The 21,311-nt window shown below is 39.9% G+C and overlaps 1 protein-coding gene across 1 annotated transcript in view; it reads left to right on the top strand.

Annotated features, from left to right (window-relative positions):
* The window catches only part of LOC120071672 (callose synthase 9-like), a 143,548-nt gene that overhangs the window by 54,365 nt on the left and 67,872 nt on the right, over nt 1-21,311 (top strand). Inside the window, exons 9-17 of the mRNA XM_039024046.1 lie at nt 9,656-9,732; nt 9,813-9,891; nt 9,967-10,083; nt 10,339-10,441; nt 10,576-10,699; nt 10,781-10,970; nt 11,100-11,152; nt 13,825-13,885; nt 13,958-14,039. Of these exons, the coding sequence (XP_038879974.1) occupies nt 9,656-9,732; nt 9,813-9,891; nt 9,967-10,083; nt 10,339-10,441; nt 10,576-10,699; nt 10,781-10,970; nt 11,100-11,152; nt 13,825-13,885; nt 13,958-14,039 (886 nt within the window). The remainder of the gene's footprint in view (nt 1-9,655; nt 9,733-9,812; nt 9,892-9,966; nt 10,084-10,338; nt 10,442-10,575; nt 10,700-10,780; nt 10,971-11,099; nt 11,153-13,824; nt 13,886-13,957; nt 14,040-21,311) is intronic.

The following is a 21,311-nucleotide window of genomic DNA, read 5'->3' on the forward strand; positions in this document are numbered from 1 at the left end:
CTCTAATGTGTATGGTTCAAATGACTATAAAGAAAGAAGATTCGTTCGGCCAGAATTATCATCCCTTTCCGATTATTGTTTGAAGTAGTGGTGTATTGAAGGGGATTTCGACCATGAACGCTTCCTTACGGGAAGAATCTTAAAAGGAATGAAGTTTAATAGCTTTGTAGATTAAGCTAATCTTATGGCCGTGCCTTTCTCAAATGGAAGGTATACTTGGTCACGTGAAGGTATTTCGGTCTCCTGATCACTTATCGACCGTTTTTTTGTTACTAAGGAATAGGATGAAGTGTTTGAAAACACAAGAGTCAGTTGGCAAGCTTGCACACTTTGTATCGCTTCACATTGCTACTTGAGGCAGGTTCGGTGTGTTGGGGTCTGTAAAACTCTTAGGTTTGAGAAAGAATCAAAATGCTCTATTCATTCACCAAAGATATGAATATATAGAAGTGTACAAAGCATAGAAAAGGAAAATATCACAAATATTTACAAGAATGGAAAACCCTAACTATAGAATTATAACACCCCCTCAAGTTGGAGCATATATGTTAATCATGCCCAACTTGTTACATAGATAATCTATACGTCTTCCATCCAATGCTTTCGTGAAGATATCTCCTAATTGTTCTCCAGTCTTCACATATCCTGTAAATACCAACCCTTGTTGAATTTTCTCACGTACAAAATGCCAATCAACTTCAATATGTTTAGTCCTTTCATGAAATACTGGATTAGATGCAATATGAACTGCTGCTTGATTATCACACCACAACTTTGTCGGTGTGGTGATTTCAAATCCCAACTCAACAAGAAGTTCATATATCCAAATCAATTCACACACAAATTGTGCCATTGCTCTATATTCTGATTCTACACTTCAATGTGACACCACATTTTGCTTCTTACTCTTCTAAGAAATCAAATTACCACCAACAAAAACACAATACCCTGAGGTTGATCTTCTGTCTTCTTTAGATCCTGCCCAATCGACGTCTGAGAAACATTCAATATTAGTATGACTATAATCCTTATATAATAAACCACGCCTGGGAGCAGCCTTCAAATAACAAAGAATCTGTTCCAATTCAGCCCAATGATCAACTGTAGGGCATGACATGTATTGACTCACAATACTTACTGAATAGGCTATGTTGGGTCGAGTCACTGTAAGGTAATTAAGTTTTCTCACTAACCTCCTATATCTTTCAGGATCTTTTAGCAATTCTCCATCTTAAGCGCCCACCTCGTTTCTTTTCAAATCAATTTCATTATGAAATAGAGCATTGTGTCCCCTAAAGGTTCTAAAGGAAGAGTAGGTTCTAAGAGGCACAGACACTGGTACACGACATGAATACGACACGACACTGACATGGCGACACGTCAATTTATGAAAAAGTAGGATATGACACGACACAAAGGAAAAAGGAAACAGTAAGAGAAATCACATAAGTTGTCGGCAGTCGTGGGTCATAAAGTTGAAGTCACCGTTGTCGATGAAGTTAGAAAGAAGAATCGGGTAGCATAGTGAGTTTTTTATTTTTTATACAAGGTTGTGGGTCAAGTCTTGAGATTGAAGTGCGTTAGTAAGGTGAAAGTTGTGTAAAAACTCTAGCATTTTGGAAAAATATTGGGCTGAATAGTTAATTTTAATCGGCTTAAAATGCCCCTTAAATGGGCTGCCGATAGTGGGTCTTGTTTCATTATTTATTTATTACTTATTATTTATTTTATTCATTTGCATATGGAGTGTCCTTGGCATGTCTTGGCATGTTCGAAAACAAAAATAAATAATCATAAAATAATAGACACGTGTGCGTGTCAGTGTCCAACATGTGTCTAACATTGACACTTTACCAGTTTAGAAGTGTTGGTGCTAAATAGAGTAGGTTTTATTATTATCTTTTTTCTCCTGATAAGAGTAGGAGAGAATGTGTCCATATGAGTAGTTGAGCTCAAGTTGCATCAGGAAGTCTTCTGCTAAAATTTGAGAAATGGAGTTCCAATGTGTGAAATTTTTTGTTAAGATCCCTCCTAACAAGAACAATACTCAAGAATATAGAAGAAACTCAAGACAGTTCAACTATAGAAATATAGGAAAATGTATTGAAATATGGTATAAACTCATAAGCAAAGTAACAAGATAACCCTAGCCTTTCAAGAGGGCTAATCTCTCCCTAAATTCCCCAAAGGAAATTCCTTACAAAATACTTCTCCCCCTCCTCCTCAACCCACTCCCTTTGTTTATAACCAAAAGCCCTAACCAACTTACTATCAAATTACTAATATGCCCCTTCTAATACTCGTCCTAATTTTTACTAATAATCCTACTATTCCCATGACTAGGGGACTTATAATACTCGTCCCTTAATAATGCACCTTGTCCTCAAGGTGTGGGTTGTAACAAAACCATTACAAGTATTCACAAAATAACCCAAACCTAAAGAGAAAGAGAGAGAAAAAGAACATAAACTTAAAAGAAATTACAATCTTGGAAAAGACAGAACCCAGTAGCCTTTTCTTCAATCTTTGAAAAACAAAATTGTTGGGTAAGATTGACGTCGTCCAACAACTCATCGAACTCGACCAGACAGTTTTCTAACAAGGTTTTTCTTCTCTATTCTGATGGCTGCTAGTCTTCTTTCTTCTCTTTCTCTCTCTCTGTCTTCATATCCTTGCAGGTAATCCTTCAATGTTTGTTGCATTGGTTCCAAGGTCTCAAACACCTCTGTAGCCTATCACACATTGCATATGAATCCATAGCGATATTCCCAGAATAAACTGTTAGGTTCTTAAGCACCTTGGAGAACCACACCCCAAAAGCTAGCTATTGGGATGGGAGAGCCAAGCCACTTAAGTACCACAGTGGTCATTCCATTCTAACCAATGTAGGATAAAGGCATCCCATACTACCTTGGTTCCTAATACGAATGTGTTTTGATACCAATTTGTTAGGATCCCTCCTAACAAGAACAATACTCAAGAATACAGAAGAAACTCAAGAACAGTTCAGCTAAAGAAATATAGAAAAGTGTATTGAAATATGGTATAAACTCATAAGCAAAAGTAACAAGATAACCCTAGCTTTTCGAGAGGGCTAGTCTCTCCTTAAACTCCCCAACTTACTATCAAATTACTAATATGTCCCTTCTAATACTCATCCTAATTTTTACTAATAATCCTACTATTCCCATGACTAGGGGTCTTACATTTTTCTGATAGGTGCGGTTCAGCTACAGTTTCTTTAAGTCCTTGGGGGTTTTCTCTTGGTTTTATTTTTTCTTCATGGGTGATCTTTCATGTATGGACGGGCTTTTTGGGTTCTTTTTAATCCATTTTGGTCTTTGGTTTGGTGCTCTGTGTCACAATCGCTCTTTCGGAAGCTTCTCTTAGCGATTGTGCGGCACTTGTTCCCGCTCACGAACAAGCCAGCCAACTCGAATACGGACTGCCGATGGCACACCGAGTGCCTCTTTGCAACCTCTACCACCGTTGAGGGAAAACGGTTTTAGAAAACGGGTTTTAGGAGAAAAGGTTTTCGTAAGAAGATTTTGAGTGTGAATAAAGAAAGAAAGATTGTAGTAGACTAGAAAGCAGAATAAGCAAACAACAACGGCTTTATAGAGTACTACGCCGGGATGGAGGAAAGTGATGGTTAGTCTTATCCCCATATAGTGTCATTCCTGAACAAAAAGCAACTGGCGCCCTTGCATATGCAAAAAGGCGAGTGGTCACTTACAATGAAAATGTAAAGAAAGCGAACTAAACTAAATAATACAATACAAGATATGAAAGTATGCTAGAAGGGGTTGGATTGGGCATGCGGCCATGGGTAAACAGGCCCTGGACAAGCATGACCGTTACATTCTCCCCCACTTAATTGGTTGACGTCCCCGTCAACCGACCTTGTTCAAAACCTGCGATGGCTGGAGCTGCATTCTTCAAGTCTTCGGCCCGCTCCCAACTGATCTCTTCGTCGGGGAGATCCTTCCATTTCACTAAGAACTCTGTCAGTTCTCGTCTGGTCTTCCAATTACGGCGCTCGTTTTATCCAGGATTTGTGCAACTTCTTTTCTCAGTGCAGAAACTCTCATCGTGACCGTGGGGCGCCTTACGAATGTTTCGCTGTTCATTTACCTCGAGATCGGGATGATAGGGCTTCAGGATACTCACAATGGATGACAGGGATGAATCTTCATCCATTGGAGGGTAAACTGAACCCTATATGAGGTTTCTCCCGACCTTCTCAATTACCTCCACTGGACCTTCAATATTTGTTACTAGCCGTTGGTCTCTCTGGCCTCGGAAAACTGAAACTGTTCCGGTCGTAGCTTGATCAGGACCTTGTCCCCAGCTTGAAACTCAAGGGCCCTCCACTTCTTCTACAAGCCCAACTTCTTCATCCTCCTCGATGCTCTTTTCTAGGTAGCGCCGAGCTATCTCAAGAGGTTTTGCTCCAACTCTTAAGTAAGAAGTTATTTGGCCTGGGACTTTTGCTGCATAAGGGTTTCACCAAGTGTGCAGAGTGGCTGGTCTGCCTGCACAGCACAAAACGTGGCATTTCGATGAGGGCTGTTTCTTTCCGATCGCGGAACTCTGCTCTGGCTATTGAGCTGAACTGAGCCACATCTAACAACTGGACCCAGTTCTTTCTGCCTGGCGTCGATAAAGTGACGCAGATATTCCTCGAGCATACTGTTGAAGCGTTCCGTCTGGCCGTTCATTTTGGGGATGATAGCTAGAGGAGATATCAGTGATGATCCCAATATTTTGAACAATTCTGTCCAGAATGTCCCAGTGAATCTTCCGTCCCGACGCTAACAATGCTCACAGGGACACCCCATAATTTCCACGATGTGTTTGAAGAACAGCTGAGCACATCACACGGCTGTGCACATTTTCGGCGTTGGGACCGAAAGTGGCATATTCGAGAAACCGTCGATGATAACAAGGATCGATTCAAACTCTCCCACCTTGGGCAAATGGGATGAAGTCCGAGAGACACACTCTCCCATGGTCTAGAGGGCATAGGTAGGGGTTCCAGCAAACTCGCTAATTTCGCCTTTCGACCTTATTCTGTATGCAGACAAGGCAAGTCTTGGTAAAATTGCATGACATCGTCTCGAAGACTTGGCCAATAGTAGCCTTGCTTCAGAAGGGGCATAAATTCCTCTGCCAACCATTTATGTCCTGCCCATGGTGTGTCATAGAACACTCCTTCAATCAGCGACCTTTCGTAACTCCCGGATCTGGGGATGTAGAGGCGATTGCCTTTGGTGTATAGTAGATCATCTTCCACCCAGACTGGCGGTGGTCTTCCCCTCTCTGGCCAACTGTAAGATGGCCTGTGCCGCTGTGTCATTTGTCAAGTGAGTTTTGACAGTTTCTCGTACTGTTGCACCAACGTACTTGCTTGTAGGCGGGCGAACATACAGGGCCGCATGTTCGCTCTTTCGGCTAAGATGCATCACCACTTGGTTGCTTTTCCGCCGCCTAGTTTCGAATTGGAAGTCGAACTCCGTTAGACACTCCTGCCACCGTGCCTGTTTCGACGAAACTCGATTGTGAAAGAAGTGACAAATGGAGTTGTTGTCGGTCTTGACCACGAACTTGGCCCCCAAGAGATTACTGTCTCCAGGCCCTCAGCAGTATTTTTTCTAACTGCTACATTCTTTCCGGAAGGCGGCAATACCTCCATTCGGCATCATTTAGTTTCCTACCCATACGCGATGGGTGTCTCGTCTTAGAGGAAAACACGCCCGAACGCGAAGTCCAGAAGCATTCAGATCTCTACTTCTCAAATGGCTTGGTCACGTCTGGCAATTCCGAGGACCGCCCCTCAATCACTTTCTTCAGCCCTCAAAGCGGCTCGACATTTCAGGAAAAGTCCAGCTCCCATTGGCTACTTCTTCAACAGTTTCGGTTATATGACCCTGATTGCTTCTCGAGAATCCTTCTACGAACCGCCTATAACTAGTTAACTGTCTATTCCGAGGAAGGATCGTAGTTGCGGTCAACGGATGATGGTAACCCTCCAGTCTCTAATCGGCGGCCCTAAACTTGTTTCTCCTGTCTTCCTACCAATCCGACCACCTCAATCACGTGGGCCGAGGAATTTATGCGCTCTTGTGGCAATAGAAGCACTTCTCTCTCTTTCACATACAACTGACTTCTCCTCAGCTTTTCAAAAGACTGTTGGACGTGTGATGTCGGATGGTCCTCCAGCGAGGCACTATAGACCATCAAGTCATCAAGATTACACTATCGACGAATTTGTCGAGGTATCGTCTGGAAACACTTGGATTCATTAAGTACAGAACGTTGCTGGAGCATTGGTAGGTCAAAGGCATTCAACGAGGTAATTCGAAGGCTCCATATCTCGTGATCACAGGTCGTTTAGTTCATCTTCCTTCAGCTAATGTTCGACTGATAATATCCATACCGTAGGTCAGCTTCGAGAAATAGTTTTAGCACCGGAAGCTTGATCAAATAATGTCAGTGTATGATAGGAAAGGGGACTATTTGTTGCGGACTGTTGAGCTTAGTTCAAGCCGATTAGTCGATGCACAACCTGGTAGGCTCTCTCATCCTGTCTTCTTTTCTGGAACAACGTATCTGGGGCCTTACATATATGAGCCTTCGCCTGTCTGAATAAACCCTGCATATCTAATAACCCGTCTACTGTTTTCGAAGCTCAGCCAATTCCTGGCGGGGCCATCCGATATGCATTCTTGGCAGGCGGCTTTGCCCCTGGCAACAACTCAATTCATGGTCAACTCCCCTTCTGTGGGGTAAGGACTTGGGCAAGCTTTTCGGCATGACGTCCCGATACTCTTTCAAGACAAATATAGAACGTCTTGGGGATCTCCTCTTCAGTGGACCTCAAACTGATTCTTATCGGAAGGCCATTGAACGTGGGTTCGTCGTGGGCCAGACCCGTCTTCAATTGGAGGGCCTGAGATCATTCCAACCCATTGGCTGTCTGATTACTGGCTTGGACTACGTCGGTGTAGATCCGGTAATGACTAAGCATTTGGCGAGGGGCAAATTGTTATGACTTTATTGTTCAAGTAGGAATTCCAATCCCCACAGTACCACGTCGAAATCACAATCTGACAATTACAAGTCAACGAATGCCCTTTCCAGTCTCCAACTTCAACCGGAGTTCTCTCGCTATCCCCGAATCGGTAGGGCTGCGGAATTCACCGCTTTCATCTTCCCTGCATCTCTTTCCCAATTCAAGTTCAGGCGGCGAACTTCCGTTTCAGCCATGGAAGTTATGGGTAGCCCCAGAGTCAATCCATAGTGGTTTTGGCCGATCTTTGTTGACACCCAAGCGTCCAACATACATGAACCTTTCTCTAGTGGCCTTCCGTCGCCTTTCCCATATTCTTCTGGAGTGCAGATAGGGAATTTCAATGCCCCTATCTTGGGATTCTCAATTTCTGCTCGCTGGCTCGGTTACCGGTCTCCTCCAGTTCACCTTGTCTTCGGAGGTAAGCTAATGTGGCTTAAAGCATTGACGCATTTTCGATTTGGACATTCGCCCGCCCTGTGTGGCCCTCTACATATATAACAAGACAGGGGGCGATTGTAATTGTTATGCTGTTGTGGCGGCCGCCCGCCAGTTGTTCCTGATTCCTCGGTTGGATGATTTACGTCCCCCCCTGTGTTCTTGTCTCCTTCCCCACGGTCTGGGAGGACTGGAACGGCTGTTTCTGTCCCCCATTTGAGGAAGTTGATTGCTTCCTCACATCTTGTGAGTCATTGCTAAGGTCGTATAGCCCGTTCATCTGCCGCATAGGCAAGAGGAAGATCCTGTACCTCTCTGTTCAATAGTTTGATATTTTCGCCCACGGTTTTCAGCCCTTCCACAAAGCAAAAAGACCTTGTCTTTTTCAGACATATCTCGTATGTCCAACATGAGTCCTGCAAACTGTTTTACATAAGTCCCTGATGTTACCTTGTTTGTCTTTAAGCTCTTTGAAGTTTTAGTCTGAGCCAAGATCTCGACATTGTTTCAGGGAAGAACTGCGAACGAAGTTTTGTTTCAATCTTCTCAAGTATCAATATAGTGCAGCATCCTTCCTGTATGTCTGTAAATCGTGATCTTTCAAACCACAGTTTCGCTTCTTCAACTTAGACTGCATTCGTTGCTATTGGACTTTCGACTCTTCAGGTCACTGTGTTCGTCGCCCCTGAAGTTATTGCTCACAGTCAGAAGATAAACATTTCCAGGCTTTGCTTCTCACCCCACAGAAGGTTTTCGGGTTCTGGGGATTTTATTCTGCCTTCATTGCCATTTGCTCCCTCCAGGTGGGGCCTTGGTTCCCTCGCTCGGCTGGTTGAAGATTCACCCTAGCAACTGCACATCCGCTATCTTGACTCTGAGAATACCAGGGTCGATCGATAAGTTCTTAGATATAATTGGTTACCGATTCGAAGTTATGCTTTTTGGTGAGCGGTCCAGCTCTTCGACACGATCCTACTTATGTGTGGCAACGAGTTAGCCCGATGGAGCTATCGCCTGTTCAAGCGTGCGGAACCTACTGTTTATGGCTCCTCGAGGGTCTCGCACCCTCACTCATTCAATTCTCTGACGGGCTAATTCCGTCTAGGAAGCCTACTCGACCGCATCAATTTCCATCGGCTTTTCTCGGCAATCTCTTGTCAGCCGAGATTCTTCAAGGAGAACGAACATTTCTGGGACTCTCTCTCAGGTAGAGCATTTCCATCTCTACCAATTCTGTCCACATGGACTTGTTCAGAGTTCTCATCGTCACCCGACATGAAGTCACTTGATCTTCCTCTATAAGCCACTTGCTTTTTGATACCAACTGTCACAATCGCTCTTTCGGAAGCTTCTCTTAGCGAATTGTGCGGCACTTGTTCCCGCTCACAAACAAGCCAGCCACATCGAATACGAACTGCCAATGGCACACCGAGTGCCTTTTGCAACCTCTACCCCGTTTGAGGGAAAACGTGGTTTTAGAGAAAATTGTTTCGTAAGAATGATTTGTGAGTGTGAATAAAGAAAGAAGATTGTAGTAGACTAGAAAAGCAATAAGCAACAACAACGGCTTTATAAAGTATCTACTCCGGGTATATGGAAGTTGATGGTTAGTCTTATCCCCATATGTGCATTCTTGAACAAAAAGCCAACTGGCGCCCTTGCATATGCAAAAGGGCGATGTGGTCACTAAATAAATGAAATGTAAAGAAAGCAAGCTAACTAACTAAATACATACAGGATATGAAAGTATTGCTAGAAGGGGTTGATTGGGACATGCGGCGCCATTGGGCAACAGGCCCTGGACTAAGCATGACCCGTTACACTCTGGCTCTCTCTTTCTTTTTTTTTTTTTTTTTTGGAGCGAGTTTGTTGCACCTACATTGTAACTTTTTAATTATAAGAAGTTTACTGTTTTCTTCAATACAGTGGAAAATGGAATTGAAAGGTTAGTTTCAAGGTGCTAAGTTTACAGAACATAAAGAACTAGTTTCCAATTTCATGGAGCTGTCCTCTGTTTATTGTTGAATTATTGCATTTGAGCTAGATTTCACAAAATCACAGAAAAGACTATTGAATTTTCCATTTAAAGTACGTTCCTGGAATATTGAGCTGCCAATTGATAAGTCCAGATAATTAAATGCTCAGGAAGCTGCAAACAATAATAATGGGCAGGCACCACATTCTGCATGGAGAAATTATGATGATTTTAACGAGTATTTCTGGTTAGTTGGAAAATGCTGTATGTTTGATTTGTAATGAACAGTTCTGAAGAAGTTTTTAACGCTGTTCATTTTCTTATCAGGTCGCTTAGATGCTTTGACCTCAGTTGGCCGTGGCATGAAGGCAAATCTTTTTTGCAAAAGCCAACATCAAAATCAAAGGTTGTCTGCATGCTTTTTTTGTGATGTGCTCATACGGGTTTGTTGAGTAATTTTCCCCTTTTTTTCCTTCTTCAGGACATGCTTGGTAGAAGTCACCATCAGGGGAAAACGTTGTTTGTTGAGCATCGGACTTTTCTTCATCTTTATCATAGTTTCCATCGTTTATGGATATTTTTGGTTATGACGTTCCAGGTATATCCATATATGGCCTTTTTAAATGCTCTTTATTATCCTAGTCCTATTAACTAAAATTTGCCAACCTGGTCTTCATGCTTGGGAAATTGTTTTGTTTTTGTATATGTGGTGTAGCCTAAATGACAAAAGAGATGATGCTCCCAGAAATCTAACCCAAAGGATTTTATTACAATTCAGTGTTCAATACAAGAGACTAGGATTTCTGCATTTTCATCTATTTAATTATTATTTGTCAAATTGTTGATCTTACAGGCTTTGACCATTGTTGCATTTAACAATGGAAGCTTTAATCTGAAGACACTGCTGGAAGTTCTGAGTCTCGGTCCGACATTTGTTGTAATGAAGTTTATTGAGAGTATGTGCCCTTCTAGTCATTTCTACTGAAAGTGTTTGAAGCTGATTTGTTCTATTATCTTGTGTGAAATAGATTGAAATATTTATCTTTGTTGTTCCAACAATTTTCTATTTAACTGCATGGACTTCATCCAGGTGTTCTAAATATCCTAATTATGTATGGTGCATACTCTACTTCAAGGCGTCTTGCTGTTTCTCAAATTTTTCTTCGCCTTCTTTGGTTCAGTATTGCATCAGCTTCTATAACATTTCTTTATGTGTATGTATTCTTGCTTTAATGTTCTTGCCGTCTTGTTTTATCCACAAGACGTTTAGTGTTGTTTTATCAATTCCCTTACAGGAAAGCTCTTCAGGAGGAGAGTAAACCAAATGCAGAAAGAGTGATGTTCAGACTATATGTAATTGTGATTGGAATATATGGTGGTGTACAGCTTTGTCTCAGTATCCTCATGCATATGCCGGCTTGCCGTCTTTTAATGAATCAATGTGATCGGTGGCCTCTTGTTCGCCTTTTCAAGTGGATGCGTCAGGTTTCACCCTCTTATACTTGCTTTATTTCTTCTTTTCTGCTTGGGTAATGTGGCTTTCTCAATTTCAGTTGGCACACGTTATTTTGTTAAATCTGTACTTTCTTTTGCTGCTGAATTTTTTTTTAATAGGAACAGTACTATGTTGGACGTGGGATGTATGAGAGGACTACTGACTTTATCAAGTAAGTATTTGAATTTATTTGATCTGGATCCACTAATTATTTGAATCCCAAACAAAAAGAACACGAAACACAAATATAAAATTATTCTTAAATTACCAATTGACCCAAAAGCTTAAACTGATAGGTGAAGGTGAATTTAATTTTATATTATCTAACAATTATATTACAATATCAAGAGAAACTATAAAAGAGGGGCGAGACAATATTGATCAAAATCTATTATCTCAGCACGAAGAAGGGTTAGAAAAGTACCTTTCTTAATCAATGCATCGGCAACTTTATTAGCCTTACTTCTGGCGTGTCTTGTGACAAAATCAAATCTATGAAGGAATGGAGCCAACAAGCATACGTACGGCTGATGTTCTTTTGTGAGTGAAGAAACTTCAAGGATAAATGATATGTTAATAAAAAAAAGAAAAAACCTTCTTGAGTAAATAATGTTCCCATTGCTCAAGGACCATAACTAAAGAGTATAGTTGTTTATATTTGCTCTAGTGAGCAGTGGATAGTTTTTCAGAGCAGTGGTTAGTTTTTCTGAAATAATTCAATAGGGTGGCCTTCTTGAGATAAAACTACCCCAATAGCTATTCTCGAGGCATCGACCAAAACTTCAAATATGTTTTGTAAAGTTGGGAAGTACTAGGCTGGACAACCAAACTACAAAAACTGAACTGAATTGAAAATTCAGTGTCTTGCATTGGGAAGGGGAGCTTGTCTGCATCAATCAACCCATCAATGTCAAGGTCCATGGTCAAGTCTCACTAGTCAACTTTTTCAAATTTCATAATTTCACCTTTTTAGTTCTTTTTTCAAAGAATATATTTTTTTTCTTTTAGTATATTTTTGTAAAAGCTGAAAAGTTTTATTTATTTATTATTTTATCGCTTTTGGTATTTTATTTTTGTAACTTTAGGCCTTCTTTCATTTCTCTCTCTCTTTCTCTACTCTTCTCTTCTCTTTAGCAAAGTTCCTACTTCCCACTACATCTAGCCGTACCCCTTCTTAATTTATCGATTGACCCAAAAACTTAAGCTAGTGGGTAAAGGCAAATTTAATTATATCATCTAACACCCATGTTACCAAGGCCTCCACCACTATCGCATCGCCATCGCCATTGTTCGTTTTTCTGTTGTCAACAAGGTCCAAAACATCGATATGCTCTATTGTCATGCCTAATGGCTTGACAAAGTTCTTTTAGAGGCGAAAATGGTTTAACAAAGGTTAGATGAGATGAAGATGGAGTTGCCGAAGATACATAAACAAGGGAGAAAGAGAGAAGAATGAGGATACTTCAATGTTTTGAAGAGCTTCTTGGAGGGGGGAGGTTTAGAGAAAAGAAAAAAACAAGGGAGAAATGTTTTGTAAAGTTTAGATTTTGTGAGTGTTTTTTGGGATAAACCAATCTATCATTGCTACAGTCTTTCTTGGGTCAATTGCAACCCCTTTACGCTCCTAGAAAACCCCAAATATAACTTTTTAGACAAAAAAGTAGTGTTGTTGAAATTTATAGAAATTTCGTTTTAAGTATGAATAATGGAGATGACGTTATCTTGTGGATGTTAGAAAATCATGGCTCTTTTACGGTTAAGTTTTCCTCTCTCAAGCTTGTTATGAAGGAATCTTCCTTGAACAGACAAAGTTTTGATTTTATATGGAAAGAAATTTGTCTTAAGAAGGTCCAAGTCTTCTTATAGATATTCTTTTTTGAAAGGCTGAATACTTATTGTAGAATCCAAAGAAACCTGCAGAATTATGCTCTCTCCCCGTATTGGTGTGTTCTTTGTAGAAGAAGTGTGGAGTCTTTGATGCATCTCTAATTTTTTTGCCCCATTACTACGAGTTCTTAGGGAAGGTTGTTTAGTTTGTTCAACTTGCAATGGTGTTGGGGCAAGTCCTTCTTGTTCTCCAGGACCTACAGTTTATGGATGTTCACCTTGTTCGTTTAGAGCTATTTGCATTTTTATGGATTGTTGCAGAGCATGCATAAACTAACTAACCTTGCCCACGGCATATGCAATATCAAGATATGTATGTGAGTCATGTGACAAATAAATTAATCTTCCAACAAGTCTCTAGTACGTTCCTTGTCCTTTAGTTCTTCATCTTTTGCTACTTGTAGCTTTAGATTAGGTTCAATACGGGTTCGCAACCCTGCAACTATGTAGCCGGTTTCTTTAAGCAAGTCAAGGACATACTTCCTTTACTCAGCAAAGATAACCTTCTTTGATCTTGCGAATTTCATTTCTAGGAAATATTTTTACGTTCCCATGTCCTTGATTTAAAACTCACATGCAAGAAGTAGTTCTTTGTTGTGAGTTAAGACGTTAAGTTGAAGAGTGGAGTGATCCAAGAAAGGCGCTGGATTGTACTCTCTGATAGCACTTGATCTGAGGGCTTTGTTTAGAATCGAAACAAGTGCTGCAAAGTACAAGATGGTTGGCTTAAATACAAGAGAGAAGTGCAGCCAACAAACTATTTAACAGCCAAGAATCAGCTGAGAGAGAGTAAACTAACTGACAAATTTGTAACTGAATATGGTTTGAATAAGTAATACAAAGACAAAGGTAAATATGCCCCTACATTAAATTCGTCCTTTAACTGCTCAAGTAAATATTATAGAGCAATGAAATTTTGTTTGTGTATATGAGGACATTCCCAATCTCATTTTGCAGATACATGCTTTTGTGGATTATCATTCTGGGTGGAAAATTTGCATTTGCCTATTTTCTTCAGGTTAGTTATGGTATTTATGCAATGATATCTATCTTTAGGCATGGATCTAAAGACTTGATACGTCTCTTGCAGATCAAGCCTCTTGTTGGACCTACAAGGCTTATTGTAAATATGAGAGAGAGAAGATATTTGTGGCATGACTTCGTGTCTAAAAGTGAGTTTTCATTTCATTTCGAGTCGTAGGTCATAGGTTTGTGTTGTGTTTATTTTGATAAAATCACGTTGCTTTGTTATTTAGTGCAAGTATCTTATCTGTTATTGTTTGTGATATTTGCTGTTTGATCTCAAGTCTACATTTTTTTATTTGGTTTCTTTATGTTCTGCAAGGATGCTGCCGTGCTGGCCATCTTTTTGTGTAATGTTATCTTATCTTGTAAAATATCTAGAATTTGTAGGGAATAATATTATTTTCCTGTTGAATATGTATAATTTAGGTCTTCTCATATAGGGTAAAGATCTCTTACAAATATGGAAAGAATAAAGACAATAATTAATAAATATTTGACAATTAACATTTATATATAAATATAGAAATTTCAACACTCCCCATCAAGCTGGTTTGAAGATGTCTTCTATAGTCAGCTTGTCAATCAATCTTTCAAATTGTTGCTTTGAAAGGCCTTTAGTTAGCACATCAACAATTTGATCTGTTATAGGAAGATAAAGAATATATATTGTTCCTGCTTCAATCTTCTCTTTAATAAAATGTTTATCAACCTTGATATTTTGTTCTATCATGTAGAACTGGGTTATGGGCAGTAGAAATGGCGGCTTTATTGTCACAATAAATTTGTATAAACGTAGTCAAAGAAATCTTCAACTTTTCAGTATCCTTTTAATCCATATGCCCTCACAAATTCCATGAGCTAAGGCTTTAAACTCTGCTTTAGCACTATTTCTGGCCACCACATTCTGTTTTTTACTTCTCCTAGTAACCAAATTTCCTCCGACAAATGAACAATAACCAGAGGTTTTATTTGTGGCACTTCCTTCGCAATCTGCATCAATGTAGACTTCTATTTGGAAGTGATTATTCCTTTTGAATGGAATACCTTCTCCAGGAGCCCTTTTCAAATACCTCAAAATTTTGTAGGCAACTTCAAAATGAGTTGGTCCAGGAGCATGCATAAATTGACTAACCATGCTCATAACATATGCAATATCAGGGCATGTATGAGACAGATAATATCACAACATATGCAATACCAACAAGTTTCTGATATCGTTCCTTGTCTTATATTTCTTCTACTTTCATTACTAGCAACTTTAGATTAGGTTGAATAGGAGTTTCTGCAATCTTGCAATCAAGTAAACTTGTTTCTTCAAATAAGTTAAGATCATAATTTCTTTGGTCAACAAAGGTCCCCTTCTTTGATCTTGCAAATTCCATTTCTAGGAAATATTTCAACGGTCACAGGTCCTTAATTTGAAACTCACATGCCAATTTTTTCTTCAGATCAGTTAAACTTGCTTTATCATCACCTGGGAGAATAATATCATCTACATAAACTGTTAAAAATAAAGAATAGGGAAGAGAAGAACAACAAGATTACGTGGAAACCCTAGTACAGGGAGAAAAACCACGATATAAAGACTTTTTCTTATTCTTTTTAAATCTGATACGCTGAATACACAGGCGGTTCCTAAGTTCTATTCTTTTCTAGAGCTCTTATTTCTTCCATAATAGCATACTGCCATCCTGGTTTTTTCCTTGCAACACTTATATCATCTGGAACCACCTCAGTGTCCAAACTAGTAGTGAATGCTTTGAACTCGAATGCCAGATTACTATACGTCATGTAACTATGCATAGGGTATTTAGTACATGAGCGAGTACCTTTCCTCAAAGCTATAGGAAGATCAAGCGATGCATCACGTTCTTTCACCTCTCCGGGCTCCTCACCATGATCGATTATCTGTGTATCAGAAACTTTAGTAGTATCTTCCACATCATCATTAGCAAGAATCATTTCATTCTCTGCAATTTCAATCATTTCATCCTCTGCAGTTTCCCCTTCTGTCACTCTTTCAGCATTACTGCTTCCTTCTCCCTTATCTTGCCTGCCTTCATCAGTCTCCATACATATATCAACATCATTAATTTTAGGAATATATGTCCCTGGATCTGATGGCGGGTCCGACTCCTTCACTGGAGCCGACAGTTCTGATTCAACAGGTGACACTACTTCCTTCCTGTAGTAAGTTTTCCAAGGAACTTGATTGGTAGGAAGGACCAGACTATCATGCTCAGAACTAGGGTTAGACAAGGTTTGAATGGACGCTGACTCTTAAAGGAATAGCATAAGATGACTAGTTAGTCTCTTCATTTATTTTCTCCTCCTGAAGATGACTAACAGGAAAAAACAATTGATCCTCGAGAAAGGTGACCTCCATGGAGACATAGTATTTACGAGACGATGGGTGATAGCACTTATATCCACGTTGATGGAGTGGATATCCAACAAAGACACTTTTGAGCATGAGGAGTAAAATTCGTGCGGTTTGGACCATGGGAGTGAACAAAAAGCAACACAACCAAAAACCCGAAGAGGAACATCAGAGATTAATCGAGTAGTTGGAAAGGACTCTTTAAATAATTCTAAAGGAGTATGAAGATTAAGAATACGAGAGGGCATCCGATTGATGAGGTGGGTAGTAGTGAGAAATGCATCTCCCCAGAGGTAGGACGGAAGAGTAGCAGATAACATAAGAGACCGGGCTACTTCAACCAGATGCCGATTTTTACGCTCAGCTACTCCATTTTGTTGCGGAGTGTAAGCACACGAACTATGGTGGACAATAACCTTAGAAACAAGAAAATCCCTGAAGGAGGCATTGAAAAATTCTCGCCCATTATCACTCCTTAAAATCCCAATCTTTGTTTTAAACTGAGTTTCGACAGTTGTATAAAACTGTTGGAAAACAGAGGACACTTCAGATTTGCCAGTAAGAAGAAAAACTCAGGTAAGGCAGGTGTGATCATCTATAAAAGTGACAAACCATCGTTTTTCAGTGGAAGTAGTAACTGGTGAGGGACCCCATACATCATTATAAACAAGAGAAAACGGACTCGAGGGTTTGTAAGGCTGAGAACGGAAAGAAACACGATGTTGCTTAGCACAAAATCACAATTAAAAGAAGAAGTATTAACATTGCGAAATAAATGTGGAAATAAATACTTCATATATTGAAAATTTGGATGTCCTAAACGGAAATGCCATAACATAACATCATGTCCAGAAACAGAGAAATTTAAAAACATAAACCCAGTTTGATGATCATTCCTAGAGGAAGCTTCGTCAGAAAGGAAGTATAGTCCCCTATCGTGCCAGACAGTGCCAATCATCATCCCCGATTTTAGATCCTGAAAAAAAATGGAATCCGGTGAGAAAATTGCCTTACACTTCAAATCTCTTGTTATTTTACTGACAGATAACAAATTATATGATATTTTAGGCACATGTAAGGTATCACGCAGAATTAAACCATTAAACAGAGAGATATTGCCTTTTCCCGCAACAGGGGCAAAAGACCTGTCTGCAATGCGAATACACTCATTACCAGCACTTGGGTTATATGACATAAATAGCTTTAAGGAACTCGTAAGATGATTTACCCCTGAATCCACAATCTATGGTTTTTTTACCATTTATACTAATCAGGCCAAAAGAAGGGAAATTACCTGACTGTGGAATCGCACTCACTCCAACTGTACTCAAGTTGTGCTTACTGTCACCGAAAGATTGCTTCTGAGTCTGTTCATCTACTGAGTCACTTACCAAGGCACGACTAGTATTAGATTTGTCATGAGACCGTCGTCAACTCCTATTTGGGGGTTTCCTATGCAATTTCCAACACTGGTCCTTTGTATACCAGAGCTTCTTACAATGTTCACAAACAGGTGGGGGTTTTTTATCACCATCAGCACTGGACGACTTTGCGACGAAAGCGACTGCGTTAGTAGTAGGAATGAGATTATTCATGGCACACGATCGATCCTCTTCCAGCCGTATTTCAGAGCAGACTTCTCTGAGTGAAGGAGTTGAGCGTGGCCAATATCCGACTACGAACACCATCAAATTAGGGTTTAATCCAGCCAAAACACTAAACACAATCTGCCTCCTCAATCTTCAAGTATTGGGCCCCATCTTGTGGACAGTTCTAGACGATCTTTCTACACAAGTCCATTCTTCCACAGCATTAATTAGTTTGTTAAAAATTAAGAAGTAAAATCCATGGACCTGTTTTGTGGAGCGTATATAGCCGGAGCATTCTGTCTTTTAGAGTATAGATATCTTGGGCTACCTCTAGATATCCTTAGCGGTTGCAGTATATAACAGTGGTCTTCCTATCTGGGTTTCCATACTATTCACCAAAACAAAACGTAACAACGAGTCTTCTCCTTTCCAAATTCGTTCTTGTGATCACCTGGAGCCGGCTTTGGAATTTCTCCTGTCAAGTATCCAAACTTGTGACGCCCTTCAAGGCCATTCGATTGATGGGGACCAGAAGAAATAATTTTGGCTATTTTAATTTTTTCCCTACAATAAATCCTGCAGATTACCCATCGAACCAGAATAAGTAAAAAACATTTGCAGAACAGGTAACGAGTTTACCGGATTTTCTAATAAACTGTTAGGATTTTTGCCACCGAACATTGTATCCAAATCAGAAATCTGTTTGTTGCAAGTAAGCCAACCGTTTTTCTCGTCTGGGTAAATGCTTTGAACTACAAGCGGCTGGGAATGGTGCTGTCTACTGTCGGCTTAGAGGATGCCGCCGGCTGGAAGGAGGTCGCCGTCGCTGGGTTGTTCAATTAAAGCCGGCTCGTTCTCTGCCCGACGTCAACTTCCTTTGCAGGAACCGAAGGGTTTGTCGTGGACGGGTTGGCCGGCACAAAACCCATTGGACCGGAGCGGAAGTCGAAGGGTCAGGTTTGTCCATCGCGGATCTGCCCTTGTTCAGCCCGGAATGACCCGGTCTGTCAATCGCGGAAGTCGAAGGGCCTGGTTTGCTCCAGATCGGACCGATATGCCTGTTCTTCGCGGCCAAGGTGGCCGATTTTGCCCAGATCGTGGTCGACTCTGCCCAGGTTGTAGTTCATCTGTTCTTCATGGCCAGCCCCGATCGCAATCGGGAGATTCATTTGCTGGTCGATTCTGCCTAGATCTTGATTCGTCTGTTCTTCGTGGCCAGCCTCGATCGCACCCGAACGATCCATCTGCTGTTCGTGGGTTTGGCTCGTTTCTGCATGGAGAAGCTCGACCAGCGCGGTCTAATGTGGTGGCTCCCACTGACGGCGACTCTCCGATGACTGCAATTGGACGACAGAAAGTAACTCTGGTAGGGCTGCCTGAAAACACTCCTTTACAGCTGCTCGGATAGCCGTTTTCATGTCAAAACTCGAAGACCCATCAACAGAAGAAGATTGGGGTTGATTCTCTTCCATAACGGCTAGGGTTTCGTCACATAGCTCTGATACCATGTTAAAAATAAAGAATAGGGAAGAGAAGAACAACAAGATTACGTGGAAATCCTAGTATAGGGAGAAAAACCACGATATAAAGACTTTTTCTTATTCTTTTTAAATCTGATACACTGAATACACAGGGAACCACTGTATAAATAGACAGTAGAAAACCCTAGGGGTCTACACAATTACATATACGCCCCTAGGTTAATAATCCTATTTTCAACATAAACAATAAAAAAATTGAGATTTTATTATTCTCTGAGTGTTTATAAAATAATGTATGATCTGTTTGACTTTGAAGAAATCCATAACCGGACATAACTTTTTCAAAACGTTCAAATCAAGCTCTTAGGGACTGTTTAAGGCCATAAAGAAGTTTCTTTAATTTGCAAATTTTACTATAGCCAAACTCCTTTCCAAAACCTGGTGGTAAGTCATAAAGACTTCTTCCTCAAGATCACCATTCAGAAAGGCATTTTTCACGTCAAGTTGGTAAAGAGGCCAATCTAAATTATCTGCAAGAGATAAAAAAAAAACTCTGATAGAGTTTATTTTAGTAACATGAGTAAATGTTTCTTGATAATCAATTTCTTATGTTTGAGTGAATCCTTTAGCTATCAGTCTGACCTTGTATCTCTCAACACTACCATCAACATTATATTTTATGGTAAACACCCATTTACAACCCATTGGTTTCTTATTTTTAGGCAACTCTACTATTTCCCAAGTTCCATTTTGTTTTAGTCATTCATATCCTCTATGACTGCTAATTTCCAATTTGGATCATCTAAAGCCTCATGTATATTCTTTGAAACTAACAAGTCATCTATCCTGGATATGAAAACTCTATGACTATGAGACAATTTTTGATATGACAAAAAATTTGCAACAAGATATTTGGCACAACTTCGAATACCTTTTTTAAGGGCAATGGGAACATCGAGACTAGACACAATTGGCAAAGTACTTTGAATAGTTGAAGGAGTAGAAATGGAAGAAGGATTACCAGTTTCATTCATCAGAGTCTCAGATTGGCTATGTGATGGATCAACTATCTTGTCTTGGTTCCTTTGATTGAATGTTCTTCTAGTATAAAATTTAAATTTAGGAACTTGATAAATATAACTATTTTATAGTATATCTCCCTTTGATTGAGAAGTTTTTTTGCTTGGCATCATGGAACTAGTAACATCTGGTAATTAGGACTGAAAAAGGGAATACAAACATCCTAAAAATTTTCTTCCAAATTTGGTTTCTCCTTCTGAAGAGAATTTTGGGGAAAATAGGGTTAGTTTTTTAAAAAAGATACATCCATAGTTATGAAAAACTTTTTTGTCAGAGGATCAAAACATTTATAACCTTTTTTTACTTGAAGAATAACCCATGAAAATGCACTTAACAGCCCGATGATCAAGTTTGGACTGAAAGTGACTAGGCATGTGAACATAAGTAGTACACCCAAAAACTTTAAGTGTAAATGCGGGATGTTGGAAAAACAGTTTTATGGCAGTCCATAGTGGTTTAAATTCAAGATCTTACTAGGCATTCTATTTATTAGCTACGTAGCTGTGAGAATTGCTTCCCCCGATAGATATTTTGGAATTTGCATGGAAAACATTATAGCACGTGCCACTTCAAGTAAATGTTTACTTTTGCTTTCAACAAATCCCATTTTGTTGAGGAGTATCCCAACATATAGACTGATGAATAATTCTTTTTTGTTTCAAGAATTCACTAAAAAACCATTAAAGTACTCAGTTTCATTATCAGAGTGTAAAATGCAACTTTGGTTTGAAATTGAGTTTCAATCGTTTTGTAAAAATGTTTTAAAATATCTTTCACCTTAATTTTTTTCTCCATTAAATAGACCCAAGATAAATAATGTGGGATCCTCAATATGTCCCCTCAAAATGTTGATGAATGGCCTTGCCAAGTTAGCTTCTATTAGAGAAG

This window comes from Benincasa hispida, chromosome 2 (assembly GCF_009727055.1).
Source record: "Benincasa hispida cultivar B227 chromosome 2, ASM972705v1, whole genome shotgun sequence".
Classification (NCBI taxonomy): domain Eukaryota; kingdom Viridiplantae; phylum Streptophyta; class Magnoliopsida; order Cucurbitales; family Cucurbitaceae; genus Benincasa; species Benincasa hispida.